The sequence below is a fragment of the Sus scrofa genome, chromosome 7, assembly GCF_000003025.6.
Source record: "Sus scrofa isolate TJ Tabasco breed Duroc chromosome 7, Sscrofa11.1, whole genome shotgun sequence".
Taxonomy (NCBI): Eukaryota; Metazoa; Chordata; class Mammalia; order Artiodactyla; family Suidae; genus Sus; species Sus scrofa.
Window position 1 is genome coordinate 43,750,694 of NC_010449.5, and position 21,072 is coordinate 43,771,765.

Consider the following 21,072-nt stretch of genomic DNA (forward strand, 5'->3'; position numbering starts at 1 on the left):
CTCCCCACCCTTGTTGATTATATTTTAAAGAGTATGTGAAACATTGACAAAATTCACAAGATAAAACTATATAAAAATAGAGAAGTGTCAATTCCCCCACTGATTTTTTTTCTATCCTTTTGACACCCTCCATCCTGCCCACCCCGTCGTTGATCATCTGCTCTATATAATCCATCTCATTCATTCCTGATACACTTTTCTGATGCTGCATGTACATTTTGCAAGGATGTGAAGGTCCATGTGTATTTTTTGCATTTACCATTCTTTTTACACAAAAGGTAGGACCCCAAAGCAGTAGGGAGGAGTTCAAAATGTCCAAGAGCAAATGTGAATACAACTGATTCCTTTTTGTTGTTGTTAACGTTTGATTTTATACGCAAATGTTTTTGGAAATTTTGCTCTGTCTAATCATTTATCTGAGCTGAACCTAGCTACAATTATATATGAATATTATAAGATGTTATTCGAGAATCACATCTATGTATTTTCATGGATAAGTTCTTTATTCTAAAAGCTGATTGCTTTTGTTTAAAGAGGCGGTCATAAGACAAAGGCCGATGTCAGTTTTTGAATGCATTCTTTAAACACATAAAAAATCATGGAGTAGGCATGACACTGTTACAGTCTTTCTTTTTGGTGGGTTGTTTCAGGAACCATGTCATTCTTTTAATCCAAGGTTCTCGTGACCATGTCCTGTGGTTCTACAACTTTCAAAGTCCTCAGCTTGATTCAATTAATTAAATGTCAGCTAACAAATTTGTATCGGTCCGAAGTTGTCACCATAGACTATGCTGCTTTTGTACATCGTGGTATGAAGGCGGTCTCTATAAATATTCAGGAGGAAAAGGTGCATTACTGTTGGTAACTAACATGCCTACCATTTCCCTCCTGGTTTGGGTCAACTAAATGAGATAGCTTTTCTCCACTTAGTCCTGTACAGAGCAAACAGGGCATTTCAGTAGATTTTGCCTTCACATAAGCAAGTAGCCTTGCACTTTTCCTTAAGCAGTTCATGTCCACAGCCGGCTGTTTTCTTCAAGGAATCACAGTTACTAAGGAGATCTTCATACTGGCAAGTATTGGCTGAAACAAAAACAGATGAGTTACTTCGTTATGGTTTTCCTCAGAAGCAACGCAGTCCACATAGTCAAAGATATATCCTTTTTTTTAGACGTCACATATAAGTGCTATCACAAGATGTTTGTCTTTTACTGTCTGACTAACTTCACGTAGTACGATCATTTCTAGGTGGGGGGTTTGGGACTGGCATATGCACCCTGGATGATTGGCCAATGGGGACCTGCTGTGTAGCACAGGGAACGCTACACCCAATATTCTGTAATAATCTATGTGGGAAAAGAATCTAAGAGAGAATAGATGTATGTACAACTGAATCACCTTGTTGTACTGCAGAAACTGTGACAAACGTGTACATCAACTAGAGTTCAATAAAACTTTAAAAAATGAAAACAAAAAACAAAGGACATGAAGTAGACAGGGTTGGATAAACAAGCCACAGTCACTTACGCTATGAGGGGCCTTTCACTTCTGGAGGGACATAAAGAGGTGTCTTAGTTGAGCTCACTGATTAATCACTTTGTATTTTGAACTTGGTGATGTGTTTCTAAAATGAATTGGCCAGAGCTCCCATTGTGGCTCAGTGGTTAACAAATCCGACGAGGAAACATGAGGTTGCGGGTTCGATCCCTGGCCTTGCTCAGCAGGTTAAGGATCCGGCATTGCCGTGAGCTGCGGTGTAAGTTGCAGACATGGCTCGGATGCCACATTGCTGTGGCTCTGGTGTAGGCCGGCAACTACAGCTCTAATTAGGCTCCTAGCCTGGGAACCTCCATATGCCGCGGGAGCAGCCCTAGAAATGGCAAAAAGACAAAAAAAAAAAAAAGAAAAAAAGAATTGCCCTATTTCTCTCCCTGAGCAAAGAGAGTAAAGGGAAAATATCTGCAGAGTCTCATAAAGGAGTCACTAGCCACATATAGCTATTTAAATGTAAATTATTCTAAATTAGATGAAATTAAAAAATGTAGTTCTGAAGTTCCTGCTGTGGTGCAATGGGATCTGCAGTGTCTCTGGAGCACCAGGATGCAGGTTCGATCCACAGCCAGCACAGTGGATTAAGGATCTATGGCGTAGGTTGAAGATGCAGCTTGGATTCTGATCCCTGGCCCAGGAACTCCATAATGCCATGGGGCAGCCAGAAAAAGAAAACATGTAGTTCCTTAATCTTACAAGCCACCTCTATAGTGTTCAAAGACCACATGTGACCAGTGGCTACTTGTAAGACATACGCTGTTAGAAAAAATCTCTGTTGTCTGATGCTAATGGGTGCCCTGCCTCAGACTCCAGGGCTGTCTTTCAGGAGAAAGTGACTCTAGTGGGAAGATAAAGATATAAAACAATGATAATGTGCTCTCTTTCTAATATGTCTTCTTGGATGCTCTTCAGGGGCCCCATACACAACAAATCTCAAATTAAACTCATCATCCTGGGAGAAAATCTGCAAATGACTCAAGTGACAAAGATGTACTCTCCAAAATATACACACAACTCATACCACTCAACAACAACAAAACCAATAACCCAGTTGAAAAGTGGGCAGAAGACCTACATAGACATTTCACCAAAGAAGACATACAGATGGCCAGCAGGCACATGAAAAAAATGCTCAACATCACTAATTATTAGAGAAACACAAATCAAAACAACAATGAGGTACCACCTCGCATCAGTTAGAGTGGCCATCATTAGCAAGTCAACAAACAACAAATGCTGCAGAGGATGCAGAGAAGAGGGAAGGCTCCTTCACTCTTGGTGGGAATGTAAACTGGTACAACCACTATGGAAAACAGTATTGAAATACCTCGGAAAACTTAATATAGAACTACCATATGACCCAGAAATCCGACTCCTGGGCATAAATCTGGACAAATCTTCCATTGAAGAAAATACTTGTACCCGCATGTTCATTGCAGCCTATTCACAATAGCCAAGATGTGAAAACAACCTAAATGCTGATCGACAGATGGGTGGATTAAGAAGATGTGGAATATATATATATATATATATATATGTACAATGGACTACTACTCTGCCATAAAAAAGACAAAATAATGCAATTTGCAGCAACATAGATGGAACTAGAGACTCTCATACCGAGTGAGGTAAGTCAGAAAGAGAAAGATAGGCACTATATGATATCACATATACCTGGAGTCTAAAATATGGCACAAATAATCTATCTACAAAACAGAAAAGAACATGGACATGGAGGACAGACTTGTATTTGCCAGAAAGGAGGAGAGGGAGTGGGGAGGATTGGGAATCTGGGGTTAGGAGATGAAAGTGTTGCCTTTGGAGTGGATGGGCAAAGGGATCCTGATGTACAGCACAGGGAACTATTTATCTAATCACTTGTGATGGAATGTGATGGAGGATAGTGTGAGCAAAAGAATAGGTAACTGGGTCACTGTCCGGTATAGCAGAAATTGACAGAACCTCGTTAATCGATTATAATAAAAAATTAAAAAACCCCTCATCATCCTATCTACAAGGCTAACTATTTTTGGATATGGTCTCCCCACACCCCTCCCCAGAACCCTCCCCCATCAGCCTCCCAGGAAAATGGCTCTCTGACTCATCATTCAGGCCAGGAACTGAATCAACCCCAACTCCTGCTTTTCTCTTTCTGACCAGCACCAAGCAGCACAGGTAACAAACACTGGCTATTCTACTTCTTATTTCTCAGCCCTGTCCATTTTTCTTTATTCATTTTGCCAGGAATGTGGTCAAGACATTCAATTTCTTTTTTTAAAAATTAAAACCTTCATCTATTGAGTTAACGGTGATCTTAAAAATTCAGTTCTTTTAATACATTCATGAATTTTTTTAAAAAAACAGGCCCTTTTGCGACATGGGGCCCTGCACCACAGCCTGGTTCCACAGTGACTGGAGCTCCAAGGTGGGCCCCCACACCCTCTCAGCCAAGTCCCCATCCCTGGTGCCCACCCCCCAGAAAAATTAAAAAGAACAAAACAAAACAGGCCCTTTTACTAACTTAATTTTTTTTAAAACATTCTTTTTTGGCCATGCCTGCAGCATTATGGAAGTTCCAGGGCCAGGGATCGAACCTGTTCTGCAGTAGTGACAAATGCCATATCCTTAACCCACTGAACCACCAGGGAACTCAATTTCTTTTTAACCCATGTTTTTCAACAATTTTCTAGCTGGCTTCCTTCCAACAGTTTCTATATACCATTGCAAAAAAGCTCTTTATAAAACATATTCTGATCTTGTCACCCTTTTGTCTGAAATCTTACAAAGGAGTGCTTATTGCTAATAGGATAAATTCCAAGCTCCTTAGCAAGTATAGCATTTAACAGAAGTAGAAATATTCAGAAATTTTTTTCCTTTAGATGATTTTTTTCCTTTAGGTGATTGATAATTTGCTACATCAATATTCATCAATATTCTGACTCCATAATTCAGTAAGAAAGAACGCTGACTAAAGATGAATGCATTTGAAAGGTAAAAACCTCAGTGAATGAGTCAACTCTATCATTCAAAATAACTTTAATAAAAGTGTTCTAACTATAAAGAGCCAAGAGCTATGTTTACTTCTGTTTACGAAAGCCTTATAAAGGACATTTAAAAAGTTCCCTCCTTTTGCAACAATACATTTGTGGATTCTATGAACCAATATCCTATACAGATTGGATTTTGTGACTTACTTTATAGCTATATTTTCTTTCCTGCAGTGGTCTGGAACAATGTCTCTGAGGTATGCCTTATTCTTTTTTTCTCTTTTTATAATTAAAGTATAGTTGATTTACAACGTGCCATTTTCTGCTGTACAGCAAAGTGGTCCAGTTATACACACACACACACACACACACACACACACACACACACACACACACACACACACATTCTTTTTCTCATATCATCCCCATCATGTTCTATCCCAAGAGATGTATGCCTGTATTCTTTTCATTACAAAGAATATGTAAGTTATTAAAGTGTGTAAAATGTTTACCTAAGCATACTCTGTGGAGTAATCTTTTTTTTTTGCACAAAGACATTATTTAAATTGGTTATACTTCAGGAGATTTAATTTATAAGGTGGAAACATCAATGCCACATTGTAACAGCAAGTTCACCACTTCATACTTACTGCATAGTCCATCGTCACAGTCACCAGGGCAACTGGCACAAGGTGTTCCTTCTTTGTAAGGGGTATTCTTTTTACTCACATTATTACCACTGCAATTTAAAATACACAATGTCAAATATCTTTCACTTTGCTGTTGGGACAGTAAAGCTTCTATATGTATACTTTAAAAATTATATATACACATTATATTAGAAATTTAATTATATTTAATTTTATGCATATATTTATGTATACATATGTATCACACACATATATTTACATATGTAAATATATAAATACATATATAAACACACATATATTTATATATAAGTATATAAATACATATGTAAAATACTTGTATTTATATAAATATATCAAATAAATATGTAAATATATAAAATACATAATTTAAAAATAAATATATAAATTTTATAAATATAGAAAATAAAAATAAAATATAAAATATATAAAATAAAAATAAATATATATATTTATATATAAATATTTATGTATACATCTACATATATTTTTGCCACATTTCCATCATGCAGGAGTTCCCAGGCAGGGATCATACCCAAACCACAGCAGTGACCTGAGCCATGGCAGTGACAACACCAGATCCTTCATCACGAGGCCACCAGGGAACTTCCAACATAAATTTCTCGATGGCCTAGTAGTACATATTTCAGTAGTTTGTGGTGTGTTTGTGGGTCAGGGAGAGCTGGCGAGGAACTTCCATATGCCACAGGTGCAGCTATAAAAATGAAGAAAAGAAAAGAAGGAATTGACACCCTAGGGTTTCGGGTTATTCCCTGAGCACGGGTGAGTGCCTGTTTCTAGATTTGGCATTAGCAGTCCTCACTAATGTCACACTCTACGAGGGCAGGAGCTTGATGGTTAATGAAGGGGCAGTAGCAGAGTGGAGAGTTTCAGATTCTACTCTTGGAATCAAGACCTGGGTCTTCTCTGATAAGTTGAATGCATCTCATCTTAAAATTCCCAAAGATTTATTCTTTCCCTTTTTTGAAATATGCTTTTTTTTTATTTTGGTGGGTTTAACCTAAGAGTAGTTTAAAATATTAAATTGCAGATGGAATTACTGGCATGAAACTGGCGAGGGTATACTTACGCAGGACAGTATTGGCAAACATAGTAGTATTTTAGGTTCTCTTGATTGGGACAATAGGCGATTCCACATCCAACGCGATAAGATGAGTACCAAACAAGCTACAAATCCATAAGGGAATATGTGAGAGGCCATTAAAGAAGAGGGAAACATATTAAAAAACAAACAACAGCAAATGTCAAATAAAAAAAGTGACTCTTTTAATTTTCAGCCATGTACCCTAAGGAAATATTTGAGTCACAAACTTTAAAATTTCATGTGCATTCACTACTTTATCCAGTTTGTGTGTGTATGCGTGTGTGTGTTTTTAGGGCTGCACCCACAGTATATGGAGGTTCCCAGGCTAGGGGTCCAATCAGAGCTGCAGCTCCCGGCCTACACCACAGCTCACGGCAATGCTGGGTCTTTAACCCACCGAGCGAGGCCAGGGATCGAACCCGCATCCTAGTCAGATTCATTTCCGCTGAGCCATGACGGGAACTCCTACTTTATCCAGTTATAGTGTTGGAGAAGCACAGGGTACTTCCTTACCAGGAAATTTGCAGACCTGGGGCGGGGGTGGGGAATGACAGTTCTCGACGAAGTACCAGCCAAATACCAGGCCTCTATTATGTTCAGGCTCTTTCCCCAAACTGAATCTTAGGGTGGGTCATCATTTGGAGAGGCCTTCTCTGTTAGCCCGTTTGTGGCAGAAGTTTTTTGTGGGTTCCACTTACCTGGGTATAATGCCCAACAACCGCACTGGAACTCTTCGGCCCTGCACCGTAGACAAAATCGTGGCGCTCGTCAAACCAGCTTTGGATTGCATCTGACCAGGCAGCAGGGTCACTGGACATGTAGAGATTCTCACCACATTTTGTACCTAAGCATGAACAATAGGGCATCCATGAGGGAAGCACTAACGTATGCGATGGCAAAGGAAAATCAACTATATGAACACAAGGACATGGCCCTTCAAACACAGCGCCTGCACTTGCTGACTGTCAATACATTTGAAAGGGGCTTCTGTCCTTATCAACTGCAAAGCTGCAGAAGCGACAGATCTACATAGGCCACGCACGCTGGCCACAGCAGGCAAACTTTGAATAGATTGAAAAGGATTTATTCTTTAAAAATCCTTCTTGGAGTTTCTGTTTTGGCTTGATGGTAACGAACCCAACTGGTATCCATGAGGATATGGGTTTGATCCCTGGCCTGACTCAGTGGGTTAAGGTTCCTGAGTTGCTGTGGCTGTGGTGGAGACTGGCAGCTACAGTTCTGGTTTGACCTCTAGCCTGGGAACTTCCATATGCCCTGGGTGCAGCCCTAAAAAGACCAAAAAACAAAAAAACAAAACAAAAAAAAAAACAAAAAACTTCTCTTTTTAGATTGTCAAAGATGCATTCTTTTTCATGCTAAATTCTTTATGTGTATAATGACTTGCATGCTCTCAGCTTTGTACTGTATGCCTATGAACAGCAACAACCAACTTTTACTTTTTTTTTTTTTTTTTTAATTTTAAGGCTGTACCAATGGCATATGGAAGTTTCCAGGCCAGGAACTGAATCTGAATTGGAGCTGCAACCTACACTTCAGGTGCAATAACAATGGACTTTTAATCCCCTGCTTGGGACTGGGGATTGAACCCAAGCCTCTGCAACCACCCAAGCCACTGCAGTTGGATTCTTAACCCACTGTGCCACAGTGGGAACTCCAACTTTTATTCTTTCTCGCCTCCTCTCCTCCACCATCAGCAGAGATTTTTTGCATATAGGCACCTGAAAAAATGTTTATGATTATGATTTTATGGGAACTTTGGAAAAAATAAGGTTTACTGGCAGGTAATCTTTAAGAGTCTCAATCAAGAGGCAACTGATATGAGGAGGGATGACAGTTTTCAAAACTTGTAGCTCTTTCTTTAATCAATAAACCACAATGTCACAAGGCCAAATCCTTCTCAGAGAGTCAGGCAGGAAGGACCTTGCAGAGGGTGACATCAGCAGAATGGTGGAGCAGGACCCCCTGGACTCCACTTTGCTCAAGAGATACACTGACTCAGCAATAATTCACGCACAAAATTACCCTTGGGAAAAATCCAAACACAAAATTAAAGGCTTTCATACCTCGAGGGATATGAAACCAGACTCACTGAAGCCTGTAGGGAGATGAGAAAGACCTCTTGCTAGAATCCCTCCCCTCGGCGCAGTGCCATATGATCAGGAAGAGATTGCCTAGCTCCCCGCTTCTCCCAGAAAGAGTTGGTTTGTGTGTCCAGAAACCCAGCTTTTCCAAGGGGACTCCCCAGAGGGCTGGCTTATGTCTTGCTCATCTTGGAACTCTGACTCTCGGGGCCGAGTGGAGATGGTGGGTTCGGCTGGTAGACACCGTAATGCCTCCCCCTGTCCCAGCACAGAGTGAGGAAGTGAAAACACCAGCTCTCAGCTTTACCCTGGGAGGCAGAGTTAGTCAATGTGTCCAAAGCTCCAATCTCTCCCAGGCTACCCAAAGAACTGGCATCTTTCTTGCCAGTCTTGGGGAACCATCTTGCCCCCCGGGGGAGACCAAAGATAGCAGTTTGGATTGGTAGATGCCATAGCTCCTGGTAGATGACTTAGCTGTCTCCCCAGCTCAGTACAGAACAAGGAGATGAAAACCACAGCTGCCTCTTCTCCCTGGGAGGGGAGACGTTGATTTGATCATCCATTGCTACATATTTTCTAGAGGCTGCTCAAAGGACTGGCTTCTGACCTGTCTGTTTTGGAATGCTAACTAGACCTAGCATCAACTAGCTTCCCAGGGGCTAGTGAGAACAAAGATAAGAGATTTGGGCTGGCAGTCACCATAACCTCCCTTCCCGGTTCAGCACCAAGTGAGCAGATAAAATACCCTAGCTCCTACCCTCTCCCTGGGGAAGGAAAGAATTGGATGAAATATCTAGACATCCATTTCCTCTGGGAGCTGTTTGTGGAAAGGACTAAGAATCTTTCCTGACCACAATGGACCTGAACAGGCATTTCTCCAAAGATGTACAGATGGCCGACAGGTATATGAAAAGGTGCTCAATGTCACGCATCAGCAGGAAAATGCAAATCAAAATCACAATGAGATATCGTCTTATACCTGTTAGGATCTCTGTTAGGAAAAACACAAAAGACAGCAAATGATGGTGAGGAGGTGGAGAAACTGGAATTTGTCTATGCTGTTGGTGAGAATACAAAATGGTGTATAGCTGCTGTGGGAAACAATATAGGAGTTCCTCGAAAAATTAAGAGTACAACTAGGATCCAGCAATCCCACTTCTGAGTATTTAATCCAAAAGAACAGAAATCAGGACCTCGAAGAGATATTCACATTCTCATGTTCATTGCAGCGCTATTCACAACCGCCAAGATGTGGAAAGAACCTATTCAGTGTCCGTTAACAGAAGAATGGGTGAGCACAGTGGTATATACATACAATGGAATATCATCCATCCTTAAAAGAGAAGGAAATTCTGCAACATGAAACAATAGGGAGGAAACTTGAAGACACTTTGCTAAGGGGAATAAGCTCGTCACAGAAAGACAACTAGTGCATGATTCCATTAATATGAAGTTTCTCAACTAGTCAAATTCATAGAATCTAAGAGTGGAATGGTGGTTGCCGGGCTGGAGGGGAGCGGGAATAGGGAGTTACTAATCAATGGGCATAAAGGTTCAGGTAAGCAAGATGAATGAGTTCTAGATATCTAATGGACAATGTAGCACTTAGAGTCACAATATTGTATTGTACACTTAAAACTTTCTTTTCTTTTTTTTTTTATCTTTTTGCCTTTTCTAGGGCTGCTCCCGGGGCATATGGAGGTTCCCAGGCTAGGGGTCTAATCGGAGCTGTTGCTGCCGGCCTACACCACAGCCACAGCAACGTGGGACTCGAGCTGAGTCTGCGACCTACACCACCGCTCATGGCAACACGCAGGATCCTTAACCCACTGAGCAAGGCCAGGGATTGAACCCGCAACCTCATGGTTCTTAGTTGGATGCATTAACCACTGAGCCATGACAGGAACTCCCACTTAAACATTTCTTAAGAGGATAGATCTCATGCTAAGTTCCATCTCCATTCTGCCCCAATGGTCAGGGTTCCAAGACGAGCAAGACATGAGCCAGTCCTCTGGGGAGTCCCCTTGGAAAAGCTGGGTTGCTGGACACACACAAAAATAAATGTTCTTACTACAGTAAAAGCAATTTAAAAAAGAAAGAAGTGCCTTGCAGTCTAGAAACTTTTCCCTACCTTTTTTAGCCCACACTTAATATTTGCATTTTGGTGACTTGAAATGTAATGTTTACATGTCACTTGAAGAAAGTGGCATAAAATATTCTTGGGCTATCTTCTTTAATAGGGAAAGACAGAAACTAAGAATCTATCAGTAGACTTGAATTTTTAAGATCATTTATTTCAATCTTCTGCTAAATACAATAATCTCTGTGATTTCATCAGTGTTAGCATCATCAATATAAACAATAATTCTACTGAAATAACAGGTCAATTATTCACTACTTTCGAATTGGGCTTGCCTATGTATATATCATGCTTGATATTGTAAACCAATATTTTATATAAAGTTTATGCATACAAATTTTTTTCTCATAGTTATTGTAATCCTTGATGTCTCTGACAGTTTTTTTGAGTCTAATACATTATTTCATAAATTATAAGTACATAATGTATACAAGTCTCTGATAGTTACCAACAATTTTTAAAAAATGAATCAACACACAAAATATTCATCCTGATTAAAAAAAGCTTAAATATTTTTAAGAGTAAAATTAAGGAATAATCCAGCATAATTCAGTATATTTTGTGAATGTAAAATAAACCAATTTCAAAACACCAAAGAACTATACAATATCACTAAAAAGTCAGTCAGTGGGTTAGAAATTAGGAAGTTGGGTTAATTTTCCAGTATGTGACATTACTTCTGGTTGTGTTCTTGACTAACTCCTTCCTTCCACATGGTTCTTTTTTAATCTTTAAAATCAGAAAAATGATTCTACATGACCTCTTTCCTCAGGAGCTGGTTAAGAGGAACAAATGAGATAGGGCTTGAGAAATAATCTGCATAATGTAAACAATCGACAAGCACAAAAAAAGTACTTATCATAAGTATCTTTCTCTATATTGATGCTTTGATTTAAAAAATACAGCACTATAAGCAACATTTATTCACAAAGTCTTCCTAATGCAATGCCCCGTAACGGTCCATTCTCTTTTATTTGTCCAATATTTTATTTGCTCATTTATTCATTTACGTACTAGTTTTTCGGTCATCTGGATTACTGTGTTCTAAAGTGCATTTGTTTGCCCACTTCTGAGCATTCGCTGATGTTTCTCTGCTCCATTCCTAAATGTCACAAGAGAAACAAAATACACAAAGATTCAGCTCCAATGAAAAATATGCTTTATAATCTGATTGTAGTTTGCTTTGCACTACTTTAAAACTTCCATAAATATATTATCTAATCGTCATCGGTATTAAAGTATCTTTGGGTGTGTGTATGTGTCTTTATCTGCCCCAGAGCACTCAGCTTCCATGCAGAGAAAAGTCCATATGTGTTATGTCTAATGAGAAAAATATCTGGTACAATACTACCTACAGTGATAGCACAGCAGCACATCTCAGATTTTTTAGCAATGGTGCTACTCTGAATACTAATGCACATGTGAGGTAATCTAATTATATTTCACTAGTAATAAGCTGATCTAGATTACTGTCAGTTCCATATGTAACTCATTGTGTCCTCATGGGAGATATCTAGCTTTTCTAGACTATTCCCTGTTATTCACCCTAAATGGCACTGATGCTGAAAAACAGGAGATTTCTTTATTTTAGACTAGGAAAGATAATGAACAAAAGTGTAATGGCTTCACATTTGATGTCTAAAGACCTGGCTTCCAATTCTGCCTTCCCAACTTATTAGCCCTGTAACTTTGATAAGTGATTCAACCATTATAAAGGAAAATTAATTTCTGCCCTGCCCATAACACGGCTAAATGCAATAGCAAAATAGACACAGAAATTTTAAGCCACAAAGTACTTAAGAGATACCAGCTACCAGCCGCCCACTCTTATCACCACTAGTCACACTACTTTCTTAATATCTCTGCTTCTTACCATCTTTAGCATGTTGCTGGCAGGTGGAGAGACTGATCTCCTTAGTTCATTGTGTTTAGCTACAATCTCTTTTTGGATTTGTGGTTGAGAGGTTAACAGGGCAGTAAAAGATGGATCCTAAAGGGAAATAAAATTAGGATTTTTAAAAAAAAATTTTTTTTAAATGGAATTTAAGAAAGAGTAAGTTCATTCAAGACATCAGAGATTGCTTCAAAAGTGTTCAGTTCAAGCCACTGTGAGTTGCTAGGCGTGGCCAATAAATCGAGTCAAGGCAATGACAAATAGGAGCAAAGCTGTTTGAAGCTTTGAGAAAGGGAATGGAATTCATAGTATGACAAATGAAAAACTCTTCTAAGGCCACAAAGGCCAGTTTCTAGTTTCAAGGGAATGTTCAATGTGATTTTTCTAGACATAATATTTTATAATATTAGGTACAAAGATAGAGAAGAAGAACATTAAGACAGATTCATTCGCATTCAATCTGGCTGTAGTAGGGGGCTAAGAGTGGACTTTAAGTTAAGACTCATCCTAGACTTTAAGGGGGACTTTGACCTGACATGGTATCTGTCTTCAGAGAAAGAATGTACTTAGAATATATTCAGAGAAAGAATGCTTAGGCTCAGTCGAAGTGCTTTCGATATTCTAGTATGATGATTCCGCCTGTTATAGGTAGATTTTATAGGGTCCCTCAAAAGACAGTTTTACAACATGAAACACACCTCCTAGGCCATTTGGAGGGAGCAAGGCCATCCATCCAATCGGTGGACTACTGCTGACTTTGTTCCTTTTAGTAACAGAAAAATAATGGATAAGGTATGAAATCAAGTGGTGTATATTAGTGTGTGTGGGTAGGGGAGGGGCCGGGGGGCTTAAGCCTGGAGGTGAGATAGGGTGTGTGAATAGTTCCCACAAGGTCTAAGCAATTTGATGACCTTGATTTTCAGAAGGGTCTGATGTTATGGGAACATGAGCAAGATTTTGAAGTGTAAGTCAAAACAGACAAGGCCTTTGGGGATTTCTCCTGATACCCCAAGATAAGTCATTCTTTGTTCCCCCAATACTGAGTCCCCTTAAAATCCTGCAAATATTGTGATCAAAAGTCTGACCACACACACACGGAAATGAGTTCCCGTCATAGCTCAGTGGTAATGAATCTGACTAGCATTGGTATCCATGAGGACATTGGTTTGATCCCTGGCTTTGCTCAGTGGGTTAAGGATCTGGCATTGCCATGAGCCATGGCATAGGTTGCAGATGGGGCTCAGACGGACCAGACAAGTTAACAGATCATTAGGGAAAATGATGAAAGGAAATCCTTAGGAAAAAAATGGGAAGATAGCAAACGACTAGAATGAAGCTTGGGTGATGCATAAATTGTCTTCAGACTGAAGCTTTGATTATGGTAACACAATGGCTGTATTTGTGAATGCTAAGTGAGGTTAAACCCAGGGTCAGAAACCTGTGGTCTGAGGAGTCCTAGGTAAACTTGGATGCTCAGAGGCAAAGGAAGATGTGGAAAAAGATAGCAATGACCAAGGCTCCTCACCTTTACAGGCTCTCTGGTCAGAAGGCAGACAACTTATGTGGGCGTCTACACACCAAGCATCGGAGAGGATGATTAATCCTGTTCTTGGGGTTATTTAAGCAAAGTAGCATATTCAAAATAGAGGGTATGAGTTCAAGAGTTGGGTTCTCACATACCAAGTTTATGACTGCTAAAAAACAAAGCAAAAAGAAAAACCCACTAAGACCTTTAGAGTTAGATTTTTTTTTTTGTCTTTTTGCTATTTCTTGGGCTGCTCCCGCGGCATATGGAGGTTCCCAGGCTAGGGGTCCAATCGGAGCTGTAGCCACCGGCCTACGCCAGAGCCACAGCAACGCGGGATCAGAGCCGTGTCTGCAACCTACACCACAGCTCATGGCAACGCCGGATCGTTAACCCACTGAGCAAGGGCAGGGACCGAACCCGCAATCTCATGGTTCCTAGTCGGATTCGTTAACCACTTCGCCACGACAGGAACTCCTAGAGTTAGATTTTTATGTAAAAATGGGTATAACTGTGTCACACAGTAATGCTGACAATCAAATGCGGTCTGTGAAGAAGTTGTGCTAATTTAGGATGACGTTAATAGAGTATTAATTTTCTTTGAGGATCACACTGAAGTGAATTAAATAAAAGGAAATTAGAAAAGACCTTGGGAGAGGAGGGCTAACTTCAGTTTTTAAAAAGCTAAATGGGTACACTCATAGGCCAGTGTATTCATTAGATATATAATTCAGGATAATATGTAATTTTAACTTTTTGATGTTCACATTGAAAAAGTATAAACTGGTGATACTAATTTAAATAATATATTTTAGGAGTTCCTATCGTGGCTCAAAGGAAACGCATCCAACTAGCATTCATGAGGATGCGGTTCAGTCCCTGGCTTTACTCAGTGGGTTAAAGATCCAGTGCTGCTGTGGGCTGAGGTGTAGGTCACAGACATGGCTCATATCCCATGTTGCCGTGGCTGTGGAATAGGCCGGCAGCTGCAGCCCGATTCAGCCTCTAGCCCGGGAACTTCCATATGCCTCAAGAGCGGTCCTAAAAAAAAAAAAACAACAGCAATACATAAATAAATATTTTATTTGTAGTGTGCTGAAGGATAGTACACAAAAATGATATTTTCATGTCCTAATCCCCAGAATCTGTGAATGTTTCCTTATTTGGAAAAAGAATCATTGTAGGTATAATTAAGTTTAGAATCTTAATATGAGATCACCCTGGAGAGTGGGATAAATCCAATGAGAAGTATCTTTATAACTGTATATTTTACAATTACATAATTGTATACATGTGTTACACATATACAATAGAATAGTACTCAGCCATAAAAAGAATGAATTCTGCCATTTGCAGCCACCTGGATGGCCTTAGAAATTCTCATACTAAGTGAAGTACGTCAGAGAGAGAAAGACAAACATATGATATCATTTATATGTGGGGGAAAAAGGATACAGTTTAACTTATGTGCAGAACAGAAATAGACTCACCAACTTTGAAAACAAGGTTATGGTTACCAAAGGGGACAGATGGGGGGGGGCAGGGACAGATTCGGGGGTTGGGCATATGCACACTGAGGTATACTGAATGACGAGCCAACAAGGACTTGCTGTATAGCAGAGAACTCTACCCAGTATCTGTGACAATCTACACGGAGAGAGAGCCTGAAAGAGAACGGATGTGTGCACATATGTAACTGGATCACTCTGTTGTATTGCAGAAGTGATCACAACCTTTAAAAAACGAAGAAGAAAATAAGAGACAGAGAAGAGAAGGTGATGGAGAGTTGGAGGCAGAGACTGGAGTGATGGAGCCACAAGCCAAGGGACACCAAGGATTGGTGGAAGGCAGCAGAAGCGAGGAGTGGGACCTAGGATAGCCTCCCTCTTTGCTCCTCCAGAGGGAGCACAGCCCTGCTGACACCTGATTTCAGACTTCTAGCCTTCAGGACTGTGAGAGCATAAACGTCGCTTGTGCTCAGCCTCCAAATTTGTGTTAATTTCTTAACAACAGCCCTAAGGACCTAATACATTACTTTATGTTCCAAAGTATCATTTCATCATGTACTCAATTTAAAAATAATGAAATATATATATTTTTAACACCAAATCTTTGGAATTGGGTGTGTATTTTAAACCCACAGGACATCTTGTTTTGGAAAAGTCACATTTCAAGTCTCCAAGAGCCCTGTGTGACTAGCGGCTGCAGTACTGCCCACTCATCCTTAAATTTTTATTTAGGAAATTGTGTTAAGTGCTCTGAGCTACCAGTGAGTACTTGCGATGTATCAGACACTCACTTTTTCCACTCTCAAGGTGCCTTGCCATCCCACAGAGCTGCCTGGATAGCTTTGCAAAGATTTTCCACTTTAATCTTACCTTTCCTTCAGTGGGAAAAGATGGTAGCAGCACAGCAGCCAGAAACAGCACCATTGGGAGTAAAGCCATTGCTAGGAAGTAAGTCAAAGAGAACAAAGCTTTGCATTGAAACATGTAGTAAGTGGACCTCTGGCTAAGAGGGAAGAACCAATGCAATGATCTTGGTTATCTCCAAGGAACTGTGATTGCCAAATTCATAAGTGATGTGACAAGAGAGGATTGTCATACGGTGCCAGAAGAATCATGGTGGAACCAACCTTATCTCTAAAAATTAGCTGAAGGACTTGACTGTTGCCCACCAATGACACCTGTAAAGGCTAGGGACATTATACCTTCTTTTGCCCAGTTCTATCACTTCTAAGGCCATCAGAAAGAAAATATGGGAAAAAAACCCAGATTTCTTCACAGTTGATTATGAAACTGCATTGATCATTCATCTCAATTTGGTGGAAAAGTTTATTTTTGGTGTGTATCATCTCTTAGTTCCCTCTTCTCTATAAAAAGTACATCTGTTTGTCCTTTCATTTACACACTAATCAAGATTCCAGGATTGGGACAACACGGAAATAAATGTACAAACACTTCATTAATAATTATTTCTCCAATGGAAATATTAGACATTGCGTTTATTTTATTCCTTATATGTCTATATTTTCAAATTTCCCAGTATAGAAAAAATATAAATGGAACTAAAGTATTGAAAATGTAGCCTCTTCAAATTTGTTGAATCCATGATTGGGTACAAAGGTTGTTTAATATCTTCATTAACTTTTAAAAAGACACCCAGCATTGGGGTACCCAGGTTGTCCTTTCTCAATGTGTCAAAAAATCCTTGGTCCTTTAGATGAAGCAATAGGAAAACCAAGTTTAGGAAGCTTTCATGTTCCCATTCCCACCTTTAGTCATATAAATTGCTCACTCTGTAAATTAAAGGAATGCTGCCTTGATTTGTTTTATTTCTATGAGATTGGTACTCCCAAATTCCTGGAGGCAAAGAAAATTCTAAACTATTTATCTGTGGTACTTCTCAGGCTTTATTGATTTGTAAGTGGACAATTGATACCTATTCGATGTATTGACTTTCTCCCCAATAGTGCGATCATCAAAGTGAGAGGAGTGAGTATTTATTGACAGTAGATGGTAAAATCCCATGTCTAGTTTCACTCTAATACCTCGGTGGGTATGACAATGTGTTACAGATGAAAGAATTGAGGCTTAGCAGAGTTAAGTAACCTATGCCAATGGTAAGCTCTTAAGTAATGTCACAAATTAGCTTTCATTCAATTATAATGTCCAAGTCAATGCACACTGCAAGGAAAACGTATTTTCAACTGGGAAAAATCAATCATTTTGCAGCCCAATGGAGATACTCTATTCTTATTTTTATAATCCTTGTATTAATATATAACCAGATATGTTCATAGTAAAACTTACTAGCATGGAAGAATATATATTATGTACAAATTATCATACTTGACTTTTTTCTATTAAAGATAGTTGTATCATAATTGTTTCAATATTATAAACATGGGAACAATTTATATTACATATTTTAGAATGAGGTGCAAAAATTCATTTATTTCAAGTTGATAGAGTAAAATTAACTTGAGATTGTTCTCTCAATATTTATCCATAAAGTTTGAAAATCATGGATACACTTGTTAAATAAATAAATTGACCTTTGGCAAGAGAAAAATGACTGACAAATACAATGTTCACACTTAACTAAATGAGTTATCACTCACTGTTGGTTTTCAAAGCTGGATGAAGTAACTGCGTTGTCTCTAGGAGGAAGGAAGGTACAGAGAAGCTTAGAGCTCAATATAGGCTATGCCTATTTCTGTTTTAGTCAACTGGTTCTGCAAATAAATCTAAGTTAATACATTTCCAAAACAGAACTTTTCACACCAGTAGCTTCCAATTTCATTGCCAGTTATCTGATGTTGCTTTCGACACAATTTGCTTTCCACATAAGTAAAACATACCCTCTCTTCCCCACCACCTCTCCTCTCTTCTTATGCATACTAAAATCTGGATGCTGCCTTTTCAATCTAGTATTTTTAAAATAACCACCAAGACTGGCTAATCACTGTGAAGGTAACCAGGATCCCACCTTAGAGCTATACTTCTGTGGCTCAACTTCCTACGACTTTTACTTCCCAGTTACCAACTTTCTAAACTTATTGGATAAGAGCATCATATTTGGAAACCATCAGTTCTGGGAAATCTTCTCTGAGCCTCAGTTTTCTCTTCTGTAAACAGTGGATTCTCATATCATGGATTTTCTTTGAACACTGAACCACATAATATACATAAAACACCTAATATAATGTCTGGCCTATAATACTCAATACATGGAAATGATTAATGTTTTTTATGATCCTTTGCAATGAGTGGTAGTTTGCTGAGCCCAGAAGCTCTTTCCATAAATGAATGATGTTGGAATTGCTCATTTCAGAAGTGCTTACAAAATCTGTTATTACTTCCAGGTGTCATAAGAAAAGAAAAAAAAACAGTATAGTCTAGTCAGATATTTAAATAGTCAAGGCCCAGTTCTACTGGAGACCTTCTGGCTATCTTCAGGAATGTGATCTAACATCGGGACTGTTGTATGCTCATCAGCTCACTGAAAGACACACACGAGCCTGATGATTTTGTGTAGCTTAAACATGCTGTAGATTTGCAGTAGATGACATAAACAATTCAAAAATTCCAAAGACCAAGAGGCCACATAGTTCTCCCTGCCACTTTCCTCTCCCTGCTCCCTCACTCACCTACTCTATAACCATTTTTGCCGCAACAGTGAAAGCAATGACACTTTTGGTGAGTCTATATTTAAAGAAAAATTGATATTTTATTCCTGTAAACCCACATTCATACATAGTTGAAAAGCTGGCCTCCACTGTTTTACTTGGATACTTACTAATGGAAAAGCACAGTGTCCTTTCTTGCAGGTGTTTTAAGACCAGGATGACATGGTTCTTCTGGGGTGGAGGGGTACAGGAAAAGCCTGGTTTATGGTTTCATAGTCTTGGAACAGGGAAAAGAGAATATTTAAAATAAAGATGTGAAGAAGAGATAGGCAGAATCAATAATCTATGTCACAAAGTTAAAACTTGACTCAGCTGTTTAGTATTGATCTCAACACTTCACTGTATTTATTTGATCTTAACCATTAAGACGATAATCTCCTGAGAACAGATTGTGTTTTTTTGTCTTGGTATTTCCTTCAAACACTAACAAAGAAGCTCAGTTAACCATTGGTTGACTTCCTTGGGATATCACAGTACATTTTCAGACCCCCCAACGCCTTATCTGGGCCTCCAATCCATTCACTCTTTAGAAGATAATTTTTCTAAATATGTCACATACATGTTGAGTAAATGTGGGGTCACACCTGTATCTCTTCATGTCTTTGCCTGGAAGCCAGCAGATTACATAAAATCCAGAAGAAGCCACAGCCATATTTCTAATTATTTATAATATATAGTTTCTAATAACTATTCATTCAAAACATACATAAGAAACTAAAAGTCTTAGTTTGATCTCATGAGAAGCCAGAGTTAGAAATGACTTCAGGTTTCTGCTAAGATTCAGAGTTTCACACAAATACAATGATTCGTCTTTTTAAGACAGGTAAAGAGTTTCAATAGGTACATCTAGATAGGATGTCCAAAGTCTTTGGTGGCTAGGTGCTAAGCAACAAAACTGACCAATCTGTCCTCTGTGTGAACTGGATCAGCCCATATGTCAACTTGAGCACCAGAAAAGGCATCAAAGAGCATAAGACCCCCCCCCCCCCCCCCCCCCCGCCCCGGATCTTTCTCTGCTCCGTTTCACTCCACCCCAGCCCTGGGTACTTCCACTTTACCAGCCTGCTCTAATTCTTACCCTAACTCCAGAGCCCAGATCTTCCTGCTGGAGAGCAGGAGCCAGAGACCCGCTGCTCTTCCTCCCTCCTCCAGTGAGTGTAAAATGCCCGCCAGCCACAAGCGGGTGACGTCAATCACCGTTACCGGGCTTTATGCCCTCAGCAACGTCGTCAGCCAACCGAATTATTCGCACAACTCCCCCAACCCTCGCCAGGGATGCGCTGTGAAAACCCAACACATTTTCTCGTTACCATCATTACCATCACTTAATGAGGAAAGTAAATATCTGCTCACATACCTGAACAGAATGCAAGGAGGACGGAGATGATATCACAATTCAAAATGTCTGGGGCCGGGGGCGGGGCGGGGGGGGGCGGGGTGACTGAACAAGGAGGCACTCCTTTCCAAACAAGATCTGATGTAACGCATGCCAGAATTTAAAGAGCAAGCTGGAAAAGTCCATAGAGGAGTTTGCCTTGTCTCCTAATACCAGTGTGGTGTCACCCAAGGTTATATAGATAAAGTTGGCATCTTGAAGGTTTGCTCATAAACACCCATCTTGTTCCCTTCCACAGCAGTGTTGTTATGGAGAAATTCAAGAAGAGTAATAGGAACAAGTTTTAGAAAAATGCCCGGGTTTCTGATCCAAGGCTCCTGGCTTCAAGTTCAGCAGGTGTTGGTTGAAGACATACTGCCTCTTTTCATGGAGGGCAGATGAGCAATAGGTGATTTTCTCCTTAGTTGTTTTTAAGATTGGAAGGAATGAATTAACTCATTACTTAGAGGATAGGTTTGGTCAAAAGATGTCAAGATCTGTCACCCATTAGCTCTCTGATGCAAAGAGGCTTGA

The 21,072-nt window shown here is 39.6% G+C and overlaps 1 protein-coding gene across 2 annotated transcripts; it reads right to left on the bottom strand.

Moving 5' to 3' along the window:
- On the bottom strand, positions 481 to 20,357 carry CRISP2 (cysteine-rich secretory protein 2). Of its 2 annotated transcripts, XM_005666094.3 has the most exons (10): positions 20,242 to 20,357; positions 19,274 to 19,380; positions 18,096 to 18,134; positions 16,351 to 16,421; positions 12,427 to 12,543; positions 11,568 to 11,655; positions 7,010 to 7,155; positions 6,297 to 6,394; positions 5,189 to 5,277; positions 481 to 1,083 (listed from the first exon to the last, which is right to left on the bottom strand). In XM_005666094.3, exons 4-10 carry the CDS (start codon positions 16,417 to 16,419, stop codon positions 956 to 958), a joined length of 735 nt encoding a protein of 244 aa, XP_005666151.1. In that variant the 5' UTR covers positions 16,420 to 16,421; positions 18,096 to 18,134; positions 19,274 to 19,380; positions 20,242 to 20,357; the 3' UTR covers positions 481 to 955.

Excerpts from the sequence above, each read along its gene's own strand:
- CRISP2 (XM_005666094.3), bottom strand. The coding sequence starts at position 16,419 with ATGGCTTTACTCCCAATGGTGCTGTTTCTGGCTGCTGTGCTGCTACCA. Across the intron at positions 11,656-12,426 it reads CCAGCAACATGCTAAAGATG|GAATGGAGCAGAGAAACATC; the intron begins GTAAGAAGCAGA and ends TGTGACATTTAG. Across the intron at positions 5,278-6,296 it reads GTTTGCCAATACTGTCCTGC|TGGTAATAATGTGAGTAAAA; the intron begins GTAAGTATACCC and ends TTTAAATTGCAG.